The sequence below is a fragment of the Arachis ipaensis genome, chromosome B5, assembly GCF_059453495.1.
Source record: "Arachis ipaensis isolate K30076 ecotype BB chromosome B5, ASM5945349v1, whole genome shotgun sequence".
Classification (NCBI taxonomy): domain Eukaryota; kingdom Viridiplantae; phylum Streptophyta; class Magnoliopsida; order Fabales; family Fabaceae; genus Arachis; species Arachis ipaensis.
In genome coordinates, this window is record NC_142440.1 from 140324456 (window position 1) to 140343982 (window position 19527).

The 19527-nt window shown below is 32.5% G+C and overlaps 3 protein-coding genes across 3 annotated transcripts; all 3 read right to left on the minus strand.

Annotated features, from left to right (window-relative positions):
* Positions 1-10834: 10834 nt before the first annotated feature.
* Positions 10835-12760, minus strand: LOC107644131 (uncharacterized). Its single transcript, XM_016347939.3, has one exon. The coding sequence runs from the start codon at positions 12624-12626 to the stop codon at positions 10965-10967; it is 1662 nt and encodes a 553-aa protein (XP_016203425.1). The 5' UTR covers positions 12627-12760; the 3' UTR covers positions 10835-10964.
* A 362-nt stretch (positions 12761-13122) lies between these two features.
* On the minus strand, positions 13123-14055 carry LOC148565967 (uncharacterized). The gene is made up of 4 exons (XM_088487317.1): positions 13905-14055; positions 13595-13799; positions 13365-13504; positions 13123-13280 (listed from the first exon to the last, which is right to left on the minus strand). Exons 1-4 carry the CDS (start codon positions 14053-14055, stop codon positions 13123-13125), a joined length of 654 nt encoding a protein of 217 aa, XP_088343443.1.
* Positions 14056-14059: 4 nt separating this feature from the next.
* LOC148565968 (uncharacterized) lies at positions 14060-15747 on the minus strand. The gene is made up of 2 exons (XM_088487318.1): positions 14188-15747; positions 14060-14071 (listed from the first exon to the last, which is right to left on the minus strand). The coding sequence occupies exons 1-2, from the start codon at positions 15745-15747 to the stop codon at positions 14060-14062; spliced, it is 1572 nt and encodes a 523-aa protein (XP_088343444.1).
* Positions 15748-19527: the final 3780 nt, after the last annotated feature.

Here is a 19527-nt window from a genome sequence, read left to right on the forward strand (position 1 = left end):
TTGTTTGAAACTATGCAGCATTGTTACCTTTGTATATAATAAAGTTCCTATAATTGCAAAAGGACTACCTTTAATAATTTTGAAAAGTAAATGATGATTTGATTAATATTGAAATTCTTTAGCATTTAAAATTACAAAACATGTTTTCCAGCTTCCAACTCTAGTTCTGTTTGGCTACTAACTTCAGTCAGTTGTTTCATCAGGTTTCTTTACAGCTTGAACAAAGTAAGTTTTGTCGATTGCCAAGCTAGAGCTTTTCAGGTTTACTTTGTTGTTTATGTTGCTTCATTTTTTATTTCCATTTTCTTTTTACTTGTGCTATATTTATCTTATTTGGTGCTTTATAGGAATTGAGAGCTGCAATGAAGTCTGTCAAAAATGAAGTGTTAAAAACAAAAAGAAGCTACTTAGAGGATTTCAAGTACTTTGGTAATATATACTGTATCTCTTCAAGTTCTTTATATTGTTTTATGATTTTTCATATATTATGATGTGGATGTGTGTTGTATAGTGTGTACTAGCTAATATATGTGTGATGTATATATGTTTTGATGATATGCTTTTTTTCCCCTAAGTTGAAGAAGAATAAATGTAGGTGTTTATGTCTAATGTGACTTTACTTTGCATGTTAATGAAGCAGGTGCTGAGCTTTCAAATGGTAAAGTGGCTGAAACAAAAGTTCTCAAGCATTGAGAAGGAAGAATAGAAATACCAGAAATAATCTATCCTGGCAGAGTCTAAATTGTATTGCTCTCACGCCTGTAAAATAATTCTGTTAATAGTGTCTACTTAGTGTTAGTGTATATATCACTGTATAAAACTGAGATTGAGACAAGTGTATTCACTCATCTATATTGATATGTTAGTTGGTTGTTTTAATCACAACTTATCTTAATTGTTGATTATCATTTTTTATTTTCAGATTTATTCTGTGATTATCATCATTTTGGGATGTGATTATGCTTTAAAAAAAATTAAATGTCATAAAATAAAATAGGCTATGGTCACGGTTTTAAGGTGGGGTGACCATAGATGAGCTATGGTCACGGTTTTAAGTGGGGTGACCATAGAGGCTATAGTCACGGTGAAAACCGTGACGATAGATAGGGCTACTGTGACCATAGAGGCTATGGTCACGGTGAAAACCGTGACCATAGATTAGGTTATGGTCACGGTAGAAAAACATAGCCTAAAGTGCCAGAATTTGAACACTAAAACCATGACCATAGAAACCGTGACCATAGATAAAAAAAACTGTGACCACATGTTATGGCCACGAGAGAATAGGCCACGGTGGAAAAACCGTGACCATAGGTCAAAAACCGTGACCATAGACCTATGGTCACCCTTTTCACTAGCTATATCGTGACCATAGACCTTTTTTTTGTAGTGAAATGATCCTTCGGGAATATATGTATGATATTGTTATGTTTTCTGCATTTTCTATTCTTCATGTATATATTATCTATTTAACTATTATCTATTTCGTTATATCTATATATCTGACACGCGATCTCGATTAGCGCTACAGGCTCATATGTATATATTTAATATAAGGTCTAAAGTCTCTAGGGAAAGCTGTGTAGTAGTGCGTGGCGGCTAGCATTATCATGACGTGCTAGAAACTGGGTCGTTACAAATGGTATCAGAGCAGTTCGTCTTTGGTAGAGCCTAGAGTTGGACTGACTATGCTTCACCACATGCTCTGTTTGTGTATTTTCATGCTGCTAAGGTATCTCTAATGATACATCTTGCATGATGATCTGTGAGCATTCATTTTGTAAATGTTAGCACTTAAATTGGATATGTTAAGACTGATCATCTTAATGTTGATCATTTGGTGTTAACAGGACCTCAATGACTGCAAACAGGCGTAGCCCTCGGCAATCGAGTCTGAGTTCCGAGCTGGCATTTGACCCGGCCGCCTTGTTAGAATCTATGAACACAATGGCTGCAGCTGTGCGTGATTCCATTGCTGCAACCAATAGAACAATGGAAAGAATGGAACGACGGTAATGGGAACGGCCATGGAAATGGGGAAATGGATTGGAAAACAGTGTACCCGAGGGGGATAGGCCAATGAATTTAGCATATTTTCTTAAAGTTAATCCGTCTAATTTCTCTGGAACCATCAACCCAACCGGGGCAGATGATTCGTTTCATGCCATAGAATAGGATCTACAGGTGCAACATGTCCCTGAAGGACAATAAGTGGAGTTCGCCACTTACATGCTGAAGGGGGATGCACAACATTGGTGGCAGGGAGTGAGCAAGTTGTTGAAACAAGGAGGTGCTGAGATCACTTGGGCTGACTTCCGCACTGAGTTCTACAAGAAGTATTTCCCTCCGTCCGCCCGCACTGCCAAAGAGTTGGAATTACTGCAATTGAGGTAGGAAAGCATGACGGTGGCTGAGTACACCCAGATATTCGAAGACTTGTGTCGATTTTTGAACATGCCAAGGAAATCTTGCAGAATATGAGGATTGAAAGTGTATTAAATATGAGGAAGGTCTCAGGGAGGATCTGTGACCTTAGTGGGTCCAATGGAGATAAGGAACTTTGCTAAATTAGTCAATAAGAGTCAACTGGCAGAGGAATGTTCAAAGAAGTTGACAGTTGCATGAGCAAATCGTCGAGAGGCTACACAACAAAGTTTTGATCAGAGACTAGCCCCTCGAGGTAGATATTTCAAATCTAACGGACAACAATAGCACTGGAACCGACCTGGAGGCGACCTTCCTATTCGTTTCAATGGTAGTAACAGTAATCATGACCTAGGATGGGTACAGGGAGAACAACCTCAGCAAACTCAAGATGGCCTCATATGCCCCAAGTGTGGGAAAAATTATGGCGGTAGGCCTTGCCGGTTTGGTACAAATATATGTTACTATTGCAATAATAAGGGACACCTGGCAGGAGACTGCCGCAAGAGGATTACAGATAGGGCCTCTAGACCCCATCAACAAGGCAGAGTTTTACTGTGACTACTAACAAGCGCCACTAGACCCAATCACTTTGCTTGAGGTGAGTGTTATGCTAATTAAGAATCTTAACCATAACACATGACAAAGATGTCCTTATAATTCCTTGTGCATAATTGAAATTTTGAGGGTAAAATTTTCTTTAAGGGGGTAAAATGTAAGAACCCGATTTTTGGTAAACAGACTTTTCTGGCTATTTAAAGTTAATTTTGCAAAATCCCAAACCACGGCCCAACAAGAAATAGTGAGACTGGCCCAATGGTAAAAAAAATTGAAAATTAAAGAAAAAATAAAAAATATAAATAGAAAAAGACCATTAATAAGGTCAAAATTGACTTTATGAGAGTAATTAATCACCCTAAGTCAAGTTTGACTCGTAAATAATAAATATTAGATTACCATTGGTTTATTTTCCTCACTAGAGACTTTTTGAGCCGAAAATTTACTTTTAGTGATGCTTTTGCATACACCGAGAAAAACTCTTGTAACCGAAAATTTCGAAACTAGTGGTAAAAATAATTTCGACCTTAGTAATTGTGTCCTGTGATTAATATTAGCCATACATTTATGATTTATTTCATTAAGAATAAATCTTAGTCATTAATTATTTCATCACACGGTAAAATTTACTTCGAACCGAATTTCTGACTTATATTCCGCAAACGACTCCTAGAGACCCAAAATCTTCTTACTTGCCACCCAAGTAACTTGTATCTCCTTCTCAGCCTCTGGGACGAGACTATCTCAGCCTTTCACCCCTCTCTGCTGTGTTTTTAACCTCGAGTAATTAAATGCGGTTAACTGTGGATAAGCTCGACACGTAAGCGCTAACCAAGCTTCCTCGTTTTCATGCCCCTTATTCATTGAATCCCATCCCTTGACCACAAAAATTTCAGCCACTTTTACCATCATAAATTCAGCAAGACTTTGATTTTTTTTTTTTTTTAATTTAAGGAAGCATTACCCGCAAAATTCATAAAACACTTTACACAGTTTTACACTCTTTTGACCGAATTCTTCAGAGAGAAAGAGAGAAAATTCTTGCACCTATTCTCTGTTCTCCAGCCCATATTTCAACTCTTCTTCCATTGTTCTTCATGTGTTCTTCAAGGACTCAAACCATACAAGTACAAACTCTTGCCTGTTTTTGCTAATCCTTGTGTTTATATCAAAATTTCGGCTAGGTAAACTCTTGTTCTTTCTCCTTTTCATTTCTTTTTTTAAAATAGTAGCCATGAAGAATTATTACTCTCTTTCATGTATAGAGAACTCCTCTTGAAGCACCCATGGAGCACGCCTAAGGAGTTAGAGAGATTCGAGATCAAAGTGGTTGAATTTCGACGTTTTGCGACACTTTAGGCCCAAAACGAAACTCACCACCACCAGCTATGTTTCAGCCCTTGTGTGCATGTTTCTAGTGTCTAAAAGGTTTACTAACTGAATTACATAAGAGATAAGGGTTAGGATTAGTTAGATTATGTTTGTGCTTGTTTTCGGTGTTCATATAAGCCACTTTTTGGTGATTTTGTGCTTGATTCTTAATTCTGGAAATTCAGTGATGCTTCTCTATTTTTAGACTGTTATTTGAGTGATATATGAAGCTTCTTTGCCTCTGAACAATGTATGGGACAGTAAGAACTTAATGGAGCACTTGGGGTTTAAGTTTCAAGCCTTAAAAGTCACTAAAAGTGGATAAAAATGAAAAATTGCATCCCTGAAAATCCAGCCACTAAATGATCATGAAAGTCACGTGTATCAGGGTTAAAAAAAGGTTAAAAGACTGATTTTAATCCTATAGAACAAAGGTGTAAAAGTAAAAAGGGTATTATGGCCATTTTTGGATAAACAGAAGGTTAAAAATGTAATCTAATTGAAAGATAAGTAAAATTCTGAATTTAGTGTCGTTGAGGATAAAAGTAATTATATAAATTAATTGTGTCAAAATTATAATTACAATAAAGTTTTGGGTCTAAATAAAAGTTTTAGTAAAAGTTAGAAGTAAAACGGTTAAAAGTGGTAACTAGAATAAGTAAATACATTAATAAAGGGTAAAATGATCTTTTAGATCTCTAAGGGTAGAATTGGCATTAAATAAAAGTATTATGCATAATTTGGTCTTAGAAAAATATTAGGATTAATCCGGTAACATTTTGACGCTAAATCAGGTTAAACGGTAAACTAGAGTACTTAGGGACATATTAGTAATTTTAGGTATAAAGTCAAATTAAAAATAATTCATTAACTTAATAGAAGGTAAGAAGGTCTTTTAGTAAAAATATGAGGGTAGAATGATAAAGTAATAACATTAGTGGTGAAAGCGTCACTAAAAGTCTAAAGAAAACGGTAAAGAAAAGTCATGTACAAAAGGACAAAATTGAAAATATATAAAAGTACTAAGGTAAAATAGTAAATGTGACAAAGGATGTGATTTAAAGAGCAGAGACCGGGCACAAGTTTTATTTAAAAAGAAAGGGAAGGAAGTCCCTTAGAGATAAATTTTATTGAGATGTGCCGCGAAAAAAGAACTGTAAACCCCAAGGTGCTAGAGGTTGTTTGGAGGCGGGTATTACCCACTGACTGCTAAAACTTTGTTTCCCTTTGTGCGTATATTATGGCGTCAAGCTTTGCGACGATTGCCTGTTGTCACAGACTTGTGGTATTTTTAACCACATTGACACGTATGCACGGATGGACTCAATTGGGAAACCATATCTAGGACAAGTTCCTAGGTAACGTCGGGTTGCAGGTAGTCAAACGACACATGAGCTCATGGCCTGCATATGACCAGGCATGCATCATACTTGGTTGCTGCAATATCTATGTTTGTGATTGCTTACTTGTACTTGTGATTGTATTTTGTCTCTGCTTCTTGTATTCTGTGCTTGGATACTATTCTGTTATATACTTGTGCTTGTACTTGTTTGTGTGACTTACTGACCTAACTGCGCAAAGTCTTAGACTTAGGCTGCAGAACCCCTTAGGTTTTTCTGTATAGTACCCTGCTGGGAACCTTAGGTTCTCACCCCTTACTTTCCTGTTCCGTAGATGAAAACTGACGAGATCTTCTTTGAGTTTCCAGCCTTGGGACTAGCGAGCAGCAGTAGCATTATCGGAGGGTCAGAGCGACTTCTCTTACTTCCACACAGTACTTCCGTATTTCTTCATCTACCAGGGATCGATGACTAGCAGTAGTTATAATAGTAGCAGTGGTAGTAGTTGTCTTTGCCCTCGCTTTGAATAGATTAGAAGGCTAGAGGTGCTTTTGTAAATGCCTATATAAACAAGTTAGAATAGGTCCCAGACTAGAGTGACTCTTGTGAGTCGAGGCTTGATAGTATAAACATGGAGTCTGTAAATATTTTCATGAATAAGCAACAACGTAACCCAGTATGAATTATAATGTACTAAATAAGCCTTTGGAAATATATGTATGATATCGTTATATTTTCTGTATTTTCTATTCTTCATGTATATATTATCTATTTAACTATTATCTATTTCATTATATCTATATATCTGACACGCAATCTCGACTAGCGTTATAGGCTCATATGTATATATTCAATATAAGGTCTAGAGTATCTAGGGAAAGCCGTGTAGCAGCGCCTGGCGGCTAGCATTGGTCATGACGTGCTAGAAGCTGGGTTATTTGTTACATTAATGCTTTCCGTTCTATCTTTCCATTTTGTTGTGAGGTTTCAACACAATTACGTTGATAAATAATGCCATTTGAAACATAAAAATCATGTAAAATGAATTCTAGTCTATTATCAGAACGGATATTTGTTACTTTAGAGTTGAGTTTTGTTTCAACTAAATTAATAAAATAATTTACATGATTTTGCACTTCTCTTTTTTATTTTAATAAAATAACCCATTTAAAGCGATTAAAATCATCAACAATTGTTAAAAAATATCTATTATATATTATTTATTATATATTGCTGATTTTACAACTAAATGTGCCACATGTCACTCCCTCATTACAATTGAAATCAAAATTTTTCCTCCAAAATTAAAGAGTTCTCTCCTCATTCCCCTCTCTCTTTCTTTATCTCTCTCATTCCTTCACACACTCTATTTCTCTTATTCTTATACAGACTCTATCTCTTTTATATATCATTATCAATAACTAATTATAAATTTAACAATCAAAATGTATAACATGATATTCTCTAATTGTAATTAAAATTAAATTAAAATTAAAACTGAAATTGAAATTAAAATTGAAATATTGAATTTGAAATTGAAATATAGCTATATTATATTACTAATTTAACAACTAAAATATGTCATAAGTCACTCTCTCATTAAAATTAAAATGAAATATTTTCTCAAAAATTAATAAATTTCCTTCTTCCATGGTCTTATCTACCTCTCTTCCTTTCTCTATTTCTTTCTACCCGTCTAACTCTATATATAATTTATAATTTATATTACTAATTTGATAAACTAAAATATGTCATGCGTTATTCTTTCATTACAATTATAATAAAATATTTTCCTCCAAAATTAACAAACTCACTCTCTCCTTTTTCTTTATCTTTCTCTCTCATTCTCTATCTCTTTCTACATTTCTATTGTACAAAAAATAAAATTAATAAAATAATATAATTCAAATAGATTCACAACATTATAAGATATATATTAAATTTATAATTATATATAATTATAAAATAATCTCGTAATATTATTTACATAAATATTTTATTATTGTATGCATATTTTTTTATTTAATTTTAAATTTTTACTGCTTATCTTTTTAATCTATATTTTCACTTCCATTTCTTTAAATATTTATTACATATAATTTAGCTAATAAAAACTTTTTTTCATATGATCCTTTTGGAAAAGTACTTTAATTCTATAATATTAAAACAAAGTCGACGTAATTTCAAAAGATTTATATTCCCGTAATAACATTATCGGCAAAAATACTAGTTAATGATTAATTTTGAAATTCATATCTTTTTAACATCAACAATAGTTCTTGGTAACTCCAATGGTCTTGCCGTGGTTATTGATACATATTTTACTAGTATTTTTACCCATAATACTATTACGAGAATATAAATCTTTTAAAATTACGTCAATTCTGGTATTATAGATTATGACACAAAAAATTTATAGCATTAAACTACTTTTATAAAATGGTCGTAAGGGACAAAAGTTTCCGTCGACTAAGAAGACCAGAGTAGTCTTAAACAAAATTAAATAATAAATTTTTTAGTTATTATTTTCAAATGAAAGAGTTTAATTTTTTTACTTAATTTTAACACTCATTATCTAAAATTTGAAAGAATTTAAGGTGTATATTTTTATATTTAATTAGGTATTAAATTTGTTGCACAAATAGAAATAATTAATTTTTATACTTGCTATTTAAAAATAATATTTTTCTATATATATAAAAATATAATTAGATATTAACATAAAAAACTTTATATTGATAGTTATAAAATTAACTCATTTTTTTTAAAACAATTAAATCTTGATTCTAACTTTTAATCACAATATTAGTATTTTTTTTAAATTATATGTAATAAATATTTTAAAAAAGAAGTGAAAAAATATATTAAAAAGATAAGCAGTAAAAATTTAAAATTAAATAAAAAAATATGTATATAATAATATTTTTATTTAAATTATATTATGTTGTTAATTTTATTTTTTGTAGAATATATAGGTAGAGAAAAATAGAGAATGAGAGAAAAGAGAGAGAAAGATAAAGAAGAAGAATGAGAGAGAGAGAGTTTGTTAATTTTGGAAGTTAAAAAAAAAATTATTTTAATTATAATGAAAATATCTGGTGACACATTTTGATTTGTCAAATTACTAATATAAAATATGAATTATAAATTATATATAGAGTGGGAAGGATAGAGAGAAATAGAAAAAAAAAGAGATAGATAAGAAAATATAAGAAGGATATTTACTAATTTTAGAAGAAAATATTTTTTGTAAATTTTAATAAGAGGGTGTCATGTGACACATTTTAGTTATTAAATTAGTTAGTAATATATAAATATATAAATATAATATATAATATAGCTATATTTCAATTTTAGTATTTTAATTTTAATTTTAATTAAATTTAAATACAATTAGAGAATGTTATATTAAATATTTTGATTGTCAAATTTGTAACTAGTCATTGATAATGATATATAAGAGAGATACAGTGTGTGAATGAATGAGAGAGATAGAGAAAAAAAGAGAGGAGAGGGGAGAATTCTTTAATTTTGGACGAAAAAATTTGATTTCAATTACAATGAAAAAGTGAGATGTGGCACATTTTGGCTTTAAAATTAGTAATATATAACAGATTCATAATAACAAAGCACAACCAAATCTCCTACCGAAGTCTGCAGCAGTGCTTGATGATTGAGGCTTCACATGCCTACCTGGTCTCTGGTTCTCGACACTTGAGAACCACCGATCTGCTTCTGCAATGCCTTCAACACCGCCATTATTTCAGCAAATTCAGATCTCTGCAGTACTTAAAGACTATCATCCAGTCACAACCCCTCCTAATAAATAGTACATGAACAACCTAATTTCATTATGATGCTAAGATTGATTCCTCAAAGTTTATAGCAGCATCAACCATATTCTATCTTGTTTGAGATCAATTCATTTTATGTTTATTAGTCTAATCTGAAGAGTGATTTTTGTGAAAGTAGCTATTTTTCACTTTCATCTAAAACTGAATTTGAAGCTTATAATCGAATGGTGGGTTCAACTAGAAACCAAATAAGCTGACAAAATATTAAATCAAGTGTCTCGCAATTATGTATAAAGGAAAATTCATACTAGAGATCTTCAATATTGTCTGTGCCATGCTTCAACTTAACATGCTTGAGTGCACTTAGCAATCAGTAAGCATGGAACAAAGATGATATCCATGACAAGAATCCAAATACTCAACCACCAATACAAGGTCAATATCAGTTTCATGGAATAAGTTAATCAGCACTTAAGCGTGAGGCTATATAATAGTTCTACTTTTGATCCCAAAAGAAATTGTATTAGCATTCAAAGAAATAGGTGTAAAAATAGTACTTGCCATTAGAATCACCAAATCTTTCATGACAGGTGTAGCTGATAACAAACAAGAAGAAATAAAAGCTTTTCAACATGATTTTAAACAAGAACAATGTAATAATCCCTATATAGGATTTTCCAACACGAAATAATGAAATAATTCAATTAAGCATTAACTGCTGAGTAACATTTGTTATGAAATGAACAAGGGTTTTAAGATAACATTAATTACAACGGTACATTAATTATGGAAATGAACATAATGTACATATTTTCAATGGATTTCTCAGAATTAAAGCCGAGTAACATTAATTATGAAAATGAACAAAGGTTTTAAGATAATTCATATTTGAACCAAATTAGCCAAATTCCTAGAAATTCCTTCTTGCACAGCCTTTTTTATTTGAATCATCAAGCGTAATCACAGACTTAGTATACAGGTTTCTTCACCTATGATCAGATTTTAAAAAATAACAAAAATGTTGAAATTGTCAACAAAAAAAGTGGGGTCATGCATTTAGTAGATGTATTTGTTTCAAAGATGGCAGTGAAAATCATACATCTATGTCATTAATCTTGCCACCGCATGTCTTTTAGAAGAATTCTAAGAAGATTCAGTCAAATAAAACACAGTTGCTCATCAGACCAATCATTAGCTCTTAAATACTATGAAGAAATCTTAAGCACTAACCCACCAGTTACAACTAGGAATATCCGCCGAAACAAGATGCATGCTAGCCATGGTAACAAAGACTCAAAAATCAGCCAATAACACAAGTTCAAAAATTAATTCAATATCAGTGAGTTAACCAAAATCAAGGTGATAGTGAGTTCATGGCATTTCCCAAATCCTCCAACCCAATAGATATAAAATTTACCAAGTTCTGTACAAATTTTGACAACAGAAAATTTATTAATTTGAGTTGATTTATTCCTCCTTAGTGTCTTTTCAATAAGCCTCTAGCAATCATTTCATGAAGATATTTCAGCGCTTGTTCATTTTCACCTTTTTCCAACAGAGCACGAATAGTTAGTTCGTAAGTTACAGCATCCGGAGAGCAACCATTGTCTTCCATTTCCAACTTTAAGGCCAATGCTTCATCAAATAGGCTCTCTTTGCAGAGCCCCTTTATCATAACATTGTATATCCTTGTGTTTAGGTGATAGCCTTTAATGGAAAGATCTTGAAAAATCTCTTTTGCATTTTTAAGCCATCCACTTTTGCATAGGCCATCTATAAGTATGGTGTATGTATATATATTCGGATCAATGCCACTCTCTTTCATTTGATTGAATAATATAAGTGCCTTGTCATGTTGTTTGATATTGAACAAAGCATCCATCAAAGAACTGTAAGTGACTATATTAGCGGGTTGACCTCGATAATGCATCTTTTCAAGAAGCTCCAAGGCACAAAGGATTCTTCTTGATTTTCCCAAGCCATCAATTAGAGTACTGTAAGTTACCGTGTCAGGAACCAAGTTCTTGCGACGCATCTCTTCGAAGAGATTCAAGGCGTCATCGATCATTTTACTTTTGCAAAAGCCATTAATCATGATATTGTAACTCCGAACATTAGGAAACACTCTACTCTCGGCCATTGTGTTGAATACATATTTTGCCTTATTTACCTGATGAACCAAACAATATCCATCCATTAAGCTGTTATAAGTAACCACATCTAGTTTCACACCATCTTTTGTCATTACAGCCAACACACTCTTAGCATCTTTGATCTTTCCTTCCTTGCATAGCCCATCGATCAAAATACTATAGGTACGAACATTTGGAGAAATGTTTCTAAGCACCATATCACTTAACAAATCAATGGCTTCCTTATATTGACCCTCAAGACACAATCCAAAAATGAGAGAACTGTATGTGATAACATTAGGAGAAATTCCCTTATCAAGCATTTCAGAGTATAAATGAAAAGCCTGACTTACAAGTGTATCCTTGCAGAGGGTATCAATAATTGCGCTGTACATGAAGACATTAGGAGCAATGCCATACCGTGGGATCTTTCTCAACATTTGAATAGCAGCTGATGTGTGTCCGGTCTTACAGAGCCCATTAATCAACGTCCCATAAGTGACTTGATTAAAGTGAAATCCATGAGCCAGCACTCTGTCATGAAAGCGCACTGCTTTTTCAACACTACTACAGAGATAGAGACCTTTCAGGATTGTTGTCAATGTCACCGTATTAGGTTGATAATCCATTCTGAAAATCTTGGCCAATACAGAGAAAGCAAGCGTCATACGACCCATGCCACAACAACAATTGATTACGATGCTCAAAGTAAATAAGTCGGGAGCGATTCCTCTAGCTTGCAATTGCTGAAAAAGGGAAATGGCGGTGGAGAAATGGTTGGTCTTGGCAAGAGATCCCAAAATCTTGGTGAATTGGATGATGGATGGAGGGCGACGCATAGAGAGCATGCGAGTGAAGGAATGAACAGCTTCATCAACTTGGCGAAGGGATGGGGGCTCAGAATGAGAGTGAAGGGATGAAGAGGAAGGGAAGGAAACAAAATTAGGGATTTGGAGAAGAGAATACCTAAAAATGAAAGTGATCCTTGAGGTTGAGGATGACAACATTTTAGTGATTCGCACTTTCGCTGTTGTCTAAGTTTGAGAGAGTGCTCTCTGCTCTCTGCTCTCTGCCCTCTCTGCCCTCTGCTCCAAGACGTAGACGACTAGACGTTGCTATCTCTGCGGAAATAGTTCTCTCAATTTTTATCCGGTATGTACGCGATTTCATACTCTTAAAACTTTGGAGTATTAAAACCAAGGTTCTGAAAACCGAACCGGTCATCGAACCGCTCTAGGTACTGGTTCACTGGTTCATAAGTTCAACCGGTCCGACCGTGGTTAAACCGTAAAAATCGTTTTATAATAAAATAATAAATAAAATATAAATAAGCACATAAAAATATAATTATAGTCTAATCTAAACTTGAAAATATCATTCAAATTAAAAGTACTACATAAACCAAATGTTATAATCTCATTCAAATACAAATTCAAAGTTCAAAAGTCAACAAACAAACAACCAAACATAACATAGCAGCATCAAAATGAGCCAAATTTGTCATCAACCATCAAAATCCTCCATAATTTGTTGCAGATTTGCGTCATTGATTTCATCACCTTCATTTCCACTACTTGGACCAGAAAAAGCAAGTGGTGCAGCATAAAATGTACTAGTACTACCACCACCACCACCTTGATCTAAATCAGCATCAATCTCATCTAAGAAAATATAACACATTATCAATAAATTAAAGATCAAAGCTATTGTAATTTATTGTATGTTCAATAAACTATAATACTCACCAAGCAAGTCTTCAATATTACTTGGAAGATTAGGCTCTTTTTCAACAACCTCTTCCGTCACCCAAAAATCAACCTTATCAATAGTTTCAATATCGATTGGATCATATTGGGACTTTTGCTTTCTTTTTTTTCTTTCATTCCTAACAAATTAAATACAATATATGATAAGCCTAGTATATTAGCTATACAAAATCTAATGATATGAAATGAAAGGATGAAATATAAATTACCTGGATTTAAGACGCAAATTATATGTAACATACACAATATCACTTAGCCTATCATGCTCCAATCTATTCCTTCTTGCTGTATGAATTTGATCAAAAAGACTCCAATTCCTTTCACACCCTGAAGAAGCAGATGCTTGGCTAAGAATGCGAACTGCCATTTTTTGTAAACATGGAGCAGAACTACCAAATAACCTCCGCCATTCATCTATAAATTACAATCCCATATCTCAAGTATTAGTTATCAAATTAAAGAAATCAAAACATAAAATAAGTAAATAACTAAAGCTTATTATCAAACAGATATTATTACCAGGTTGAAGTTTTTTTGCAGCTGGAACAACTTCAGGCCTATCAAAGCTTTCCTTTCGATCTCTATATATGTGTATTTCTTTCATTGCCTCAACTGAATCTAAATTATTAACCTTGCAATGCAATGTAACAAGATCAAGTAAAGCTCGCATGACATCAGGTGATTCTCTATAATTTTCAGAAAAAAAGCAATCAGGATTCAAGAAATAGGCTGCTGCGTGAAGATTTTTTTTCAAATGTTTGTCCCATCTTGAGTTGATAATCTCTGTGTAAGGTTGATATGCACTCTTCCTATGCTTGAACATTTCTTTGATTCCATTTTCTGACCTCAGCATACCTTCATAAACAATTCCCAATGATGGTTTATCATCGGCATCTACCAACCTCAGCAATTTAATCAACGGACTCACAATTTGGCATACAGTAAAACAATCATCCCAAAATTTATTGTCTAGGATAATTGCACTCACAGCTCTCCCATTAGCACTCCTTCCTAATTTGTGTCCGGTAAAGTGTGTATCAACAACCAATTGTTGTAATTCCGATTTGTGCTCAAAGATACTCATCAATGTGAGGAAGACAGTGGCAAAACGAGTTGCACCTGGACGAACAATCTCCCTCCAATCCTCTTTTTGTCTTAGCCAGGACAAGAACATCGTATGATTATATACAAACACGGTAATCTTCGAAGCACGTGTTGCAAGGCTAGAAATATGTGGCATGCTGCTTATATCTTTTAGAATAAGATTCAAGCAATGAGCAGCACAAGGTGACCAGTGAATATTTTCAAATTTCTTATTAATAAGCCTACCAGCAGCAACATAATTCGCAGCATTATCGGTCACTACATGAACAACATTATCAGGTCCAATCCATTCAATCACCTCTGAAAACAAGTCACACAAGCTAGAAGCATTTTTAACCATACTTGAGGCATCTACAGATTTCACAATGCACAACCCTTTCGAACAATAAACCAAAAAATTAATCAATGTTCTTTGCCTTTGATCTGTCCAACCATCAGCCATGAGAGTACATCCAGTTTCTTTCCAAGCAGACCTATAGCTATCAACAACCATTTGACACTCCCTTTTGAGATCGGCTAATAAATTAACCCTCAAAGAGTCGTAAGAAGGACCTTTATAACCAGGCCCAAAGCCAGCTACACCATCCAACATATCTTGAAAAAAAGGTGACATAACCGCATTGAAAGGAATCCTACAATCCAAAAGCCATCTAGCCACTCGCTTATCAACTTCATGAAGCGCCTCTTTGTTTTGAAACACGCTTTTCAGACTTGGTTGACTTCCCGGAGTTGTTCTTGGTGCAAACATAGGAGGAATAATGATTTTTGCTTTCTTTTTTGGATCGCCTCCAACAACCTCCTTAGTTGGTAACTGACTCGGAGTTTGTTGTTCCTCTTGCGCTATTGCTTCATCAATTGCATCCTCACACTCATCGGTACCCTCTTCGTTGAAACTTACTTTCCTTTTACTAGTTTTACTTTTCTGAATCTCTTTCAACAAACCTTCCATTTGTTTTTCTACATCATACGGGACCTTAGAACACTTCTTTATGTCTCCACCTATCTTCGCCAAATGCTTTTTCATTCTATTAATTCCCCCGCCACCAAAAGTACTCAAACAAAATAAGCATTGGTAATGCGGCTTTCCATTTATATTCTGTAAAGCAACGTATCTCCAAGCAGGATCAGTTTTCCCCCTAACACTAGAAGTTTGTGACTGATTTTCGCTACTCGCGGGAGGAAGAGAACGTTCATTCGAAGCAGAATTATTTTCAGCATTATTATTCCTAGGTAGGTCTTGGTTGATACTTTCTTCCATACCTAAATATTACCAGCAATCCAACCCAATAATCTCAACTCTCAAATTCACAGCAAATGAACAAACAACATCCAAATTCCAAAATCAGAGTATACAAACAACATCTCAGGTTCAAAAAATTCAGAATTCAATTCACAAAATCATCTCTCAAAATTAGAGTATACAAAACCAGAGTTCACAATGACAAAATCACAAAATCATGTCACAAAATCAGAGTTCACACTATCAGATTTTACAAAATCAGAATTCACAAAATCAATTCATATTTCATCACAGTTTCATGACTTCATCATAGTTCAGTCAGTTCACTCATAAGTCATAACAGTTTCAGAGACTCAGCGTTTCATCAAAATTCTTTGTTCACAGAGTTCACAGAGTATCAGATTTCATCACAAAATCATGTTCATAACTAAATTAAAAAAAAAATTACCTGGAAATGAGGACTTCAGTTCTTCAACGCTGCTGCTTCTCTATTGCTTTCTCTCAGAGGCAGAAGCTGACGGCGAAGTGGCTGAGGGCTCTGACCGTGCTGACGCTGCTGAGGGCGCGACTCTGCTGAGGGCGCGACGCTGCTGAGGGCGACGCTGCTGAGGGCCCGACGCTGCTGAGGGCGCGACGCTGCTGAGGGCGACGCTGCTGAGGGCGCGATGGAGGTTGGTGCGTTGAGTGCTTCAGGCGTTCTGTCTCTCACAGTGGTGGCCGGTGGATCGTGGTGGGTCGTGGCCTCGTGGCCTCGTCGGTGTTGTGCTATGGGAGTGGGAGTGTGGGACTGGGACGCTGGAGGCTGGACGCTGCAGTGAAGGCGAAGCACGAAAACTGACGAAGGAGAAAACAGAAAAGGGAATTAGGGTTCCCCTATTGCAAAACGACGACGTTTTGCTGCCAGCTTAAAAAACCGGCCGGTTCGTCGGTTCAATACCGGTTATTAATTTCTGCGGTTTTCTTTGTTGACCGAATCGCTTTAGTGTCCGGTTAACGGTTCGACCGGTTCGACCGGCCGGTTCGAACCGGTTTTCAGAACATTGATTAAAACTCTTTTTAAAGAGTTAAAAAAAATTAGCATTTATGATTATTTTATATTTTTTTATTTAAATTTGTTTGGATTAAGATTAATATTTTACTTTGGAATTTGGATTAGTTCGGGCTCGTTATACTTTTTAATTAATATTACTCATATTAGATTATTATAACATTATAATTGAAATAAAAATAAAAAATTAAAAAATCAAAATATATTTTTAGTATTAATTTTAAAAGACTAAAAAATATCCTTTAAGATTAAAATTATTTAATTTTAATTTAAAATTTATTTAATTAAAAAGAAAAATATTCTTTTAGTATTAATATTATTTAAATATATTAAAACAAAAAGATCAAAATACCATTTATTTTATGTAAGCATATTAAAAGAGAAAAAAAACTCTATGCCATTAATTATTTAAAAATATTTATGAATTTAACTTTAATTTGGAAAAGCTAAATTTATATGTATAGTATATAACATAAAATGAATATCTCGTATAAAAGAATGAATTTAATTATTAATTTTTTTTTAATTTTAAAAATGAATTATCTTAAACATTTTGTATCTTAATTTTAATTATTTATATTTAGTTCATCCCATTACACTTAAAATTTATTTTTATTATACTATACATATTAAATCACACTTGTAATTTTTTTTTTCTTTGTTTTGTATCTTCTTATTTAAATAACCATTTATAAAAGTAAACATAAATATATAATAAAAAATTTATTTATTTAAGTATTATAAAGAGAATATTATTCACAAAAATAAAAAGTATTTTTAAAATTATTATTGAAATTTAAATAAAAAAATAAATATGATTTAAGTAATTTATATACATAATTTAATTAAACAAACTTACTCTCTAATATTTTTTAAAGAGGACAAGATATAAGATTGAGACAAAAATATTTTTTTTAAAAGAAATCTAGAATCCCCGCTAATTATTTTTAATATGGAAGAATGTATGGGGTGATACAGCATTATGGAGAATAGGGGTGCTTTTTCTGCATGTGGTGTCAGGGGCTGAAATCGGACTGAGGGATTTAGAGTAAGGAACTCGGACGGTTCGATTAGAGGAAATCTACAAAAAAAATATTTTTTTAATAAAACTCGGGGGGTCCGTTTTAATTTTTTAAAAAAAAAAAGAAAAATCCAAAAACGGAGGGTCCGTTTTATTTTAAGGGAAAAATTAAAAAAACAAAACTTGTAAACAGAGGGTCCGTTTTCAGTTAAAGAAAAAAAAACAAAAAGTGTAAACGGAGGGTCCGATTTGATTTTAAATAAAAAAAAACAAAAACAAAAACTAATCGAACGGTCCGATTTGTAGTCAACGAATTTTTTAACAAAGAACTCGGACGGTCCGATTTCTCCCTGTCCCACACCTGTGTCTAACACCTGTATACACCATAACCAAGCACAACTCACACACTCCTCCAATATAAAAAAAAATTAGCCCGCTAACTTCATTAAAAAAATAAAAAAAAAAACTTTAAATTTTACAAAATCTTTTTTTAGAGGTTGGACCGACCTGACCTAAAATAAAAATATACAATTTATATAATTTTTATTTAATTTTAATCAAACTTCAACCATCATTCATATTTTTTTTCTTTTTATTCTTATTTTTTTCGTTGCAAATATTTTTTTCCTTTTCTTTCTTGTTATTTTTTTTTGTTATAAATCTAATTCTAATTCGATATTTAAATTAATGCAATATGATATGATCGGTTCAGGTTTAGTCACAAAAATATATTTATCAGATCCATTTTAAAGCGATCAAATTTAATCAGTTTAGTTTTCAATTTTTTCCAAATCCAACCCAAACTAATCCGATTACACCCTAACTTCATGGATTAAACATTAGAAGCAACAATTCTAGTTACAAATCTGACGATAATGTAATATTATTCTACTCTTTGATTTGTGACTACTTACTTAAAATTATTTTTAAATTTAGTTTTAACTATAAAAATCTAAAATTATATTCAACTAATAACTTAAATTAAATATCTCCAATATAATCTTTAAAAAAAAATTATACAGTACCTCAATGCATCTAAATTTGTTTTCAATATCTTCTTTAATTTCTTTTGAAGTATCTTTTGATAAATTAATTTAAAATAATACTTTAAAATAATATTAATTCTATTCCTAATATATATTTATATATATATCTTAAATAAATGGTATGTTATAATATAGTTAATTTTTAAAATCATGATGCTATAAATGAACAAAAAATATATATAAGACAAGCTTTATGAGATAATTATAATATCAAATAAATAATTAAAATAAATAAAAATAAAAATTATTAATTAAATAGAATTTATAAACGAATTTAACAATCTTAACTTATATACCAATACAACATGTTAAATTCCCAATAGTAAGTCATAAAAAAAATCTCCATAGTAATCATAATTGCCATTTTATTGAAAATATATTTTAGAAATTATAATTAATATGTTTGTAGTTTTACAAGAAGAATATGTTAATTGCTTAATGATCTTATCAATATGCATTTATGATTAAACTAAGTAAGCAGTTTTCTTTCTAAAATTTGATGGAGTTTAAAACTCCAAACAATATAGAAATATTGTGACAGCCACCGTGTAAAAAGGACATAACAACTTTGTGTAGTGTATTAAATTCGTCACATTTACATAAATCATCAGCTTTTATTATAAAAAAATTAAAATTAATATAAAAAATAATATTAATAAATTTTAATAAATATAGAATATTTT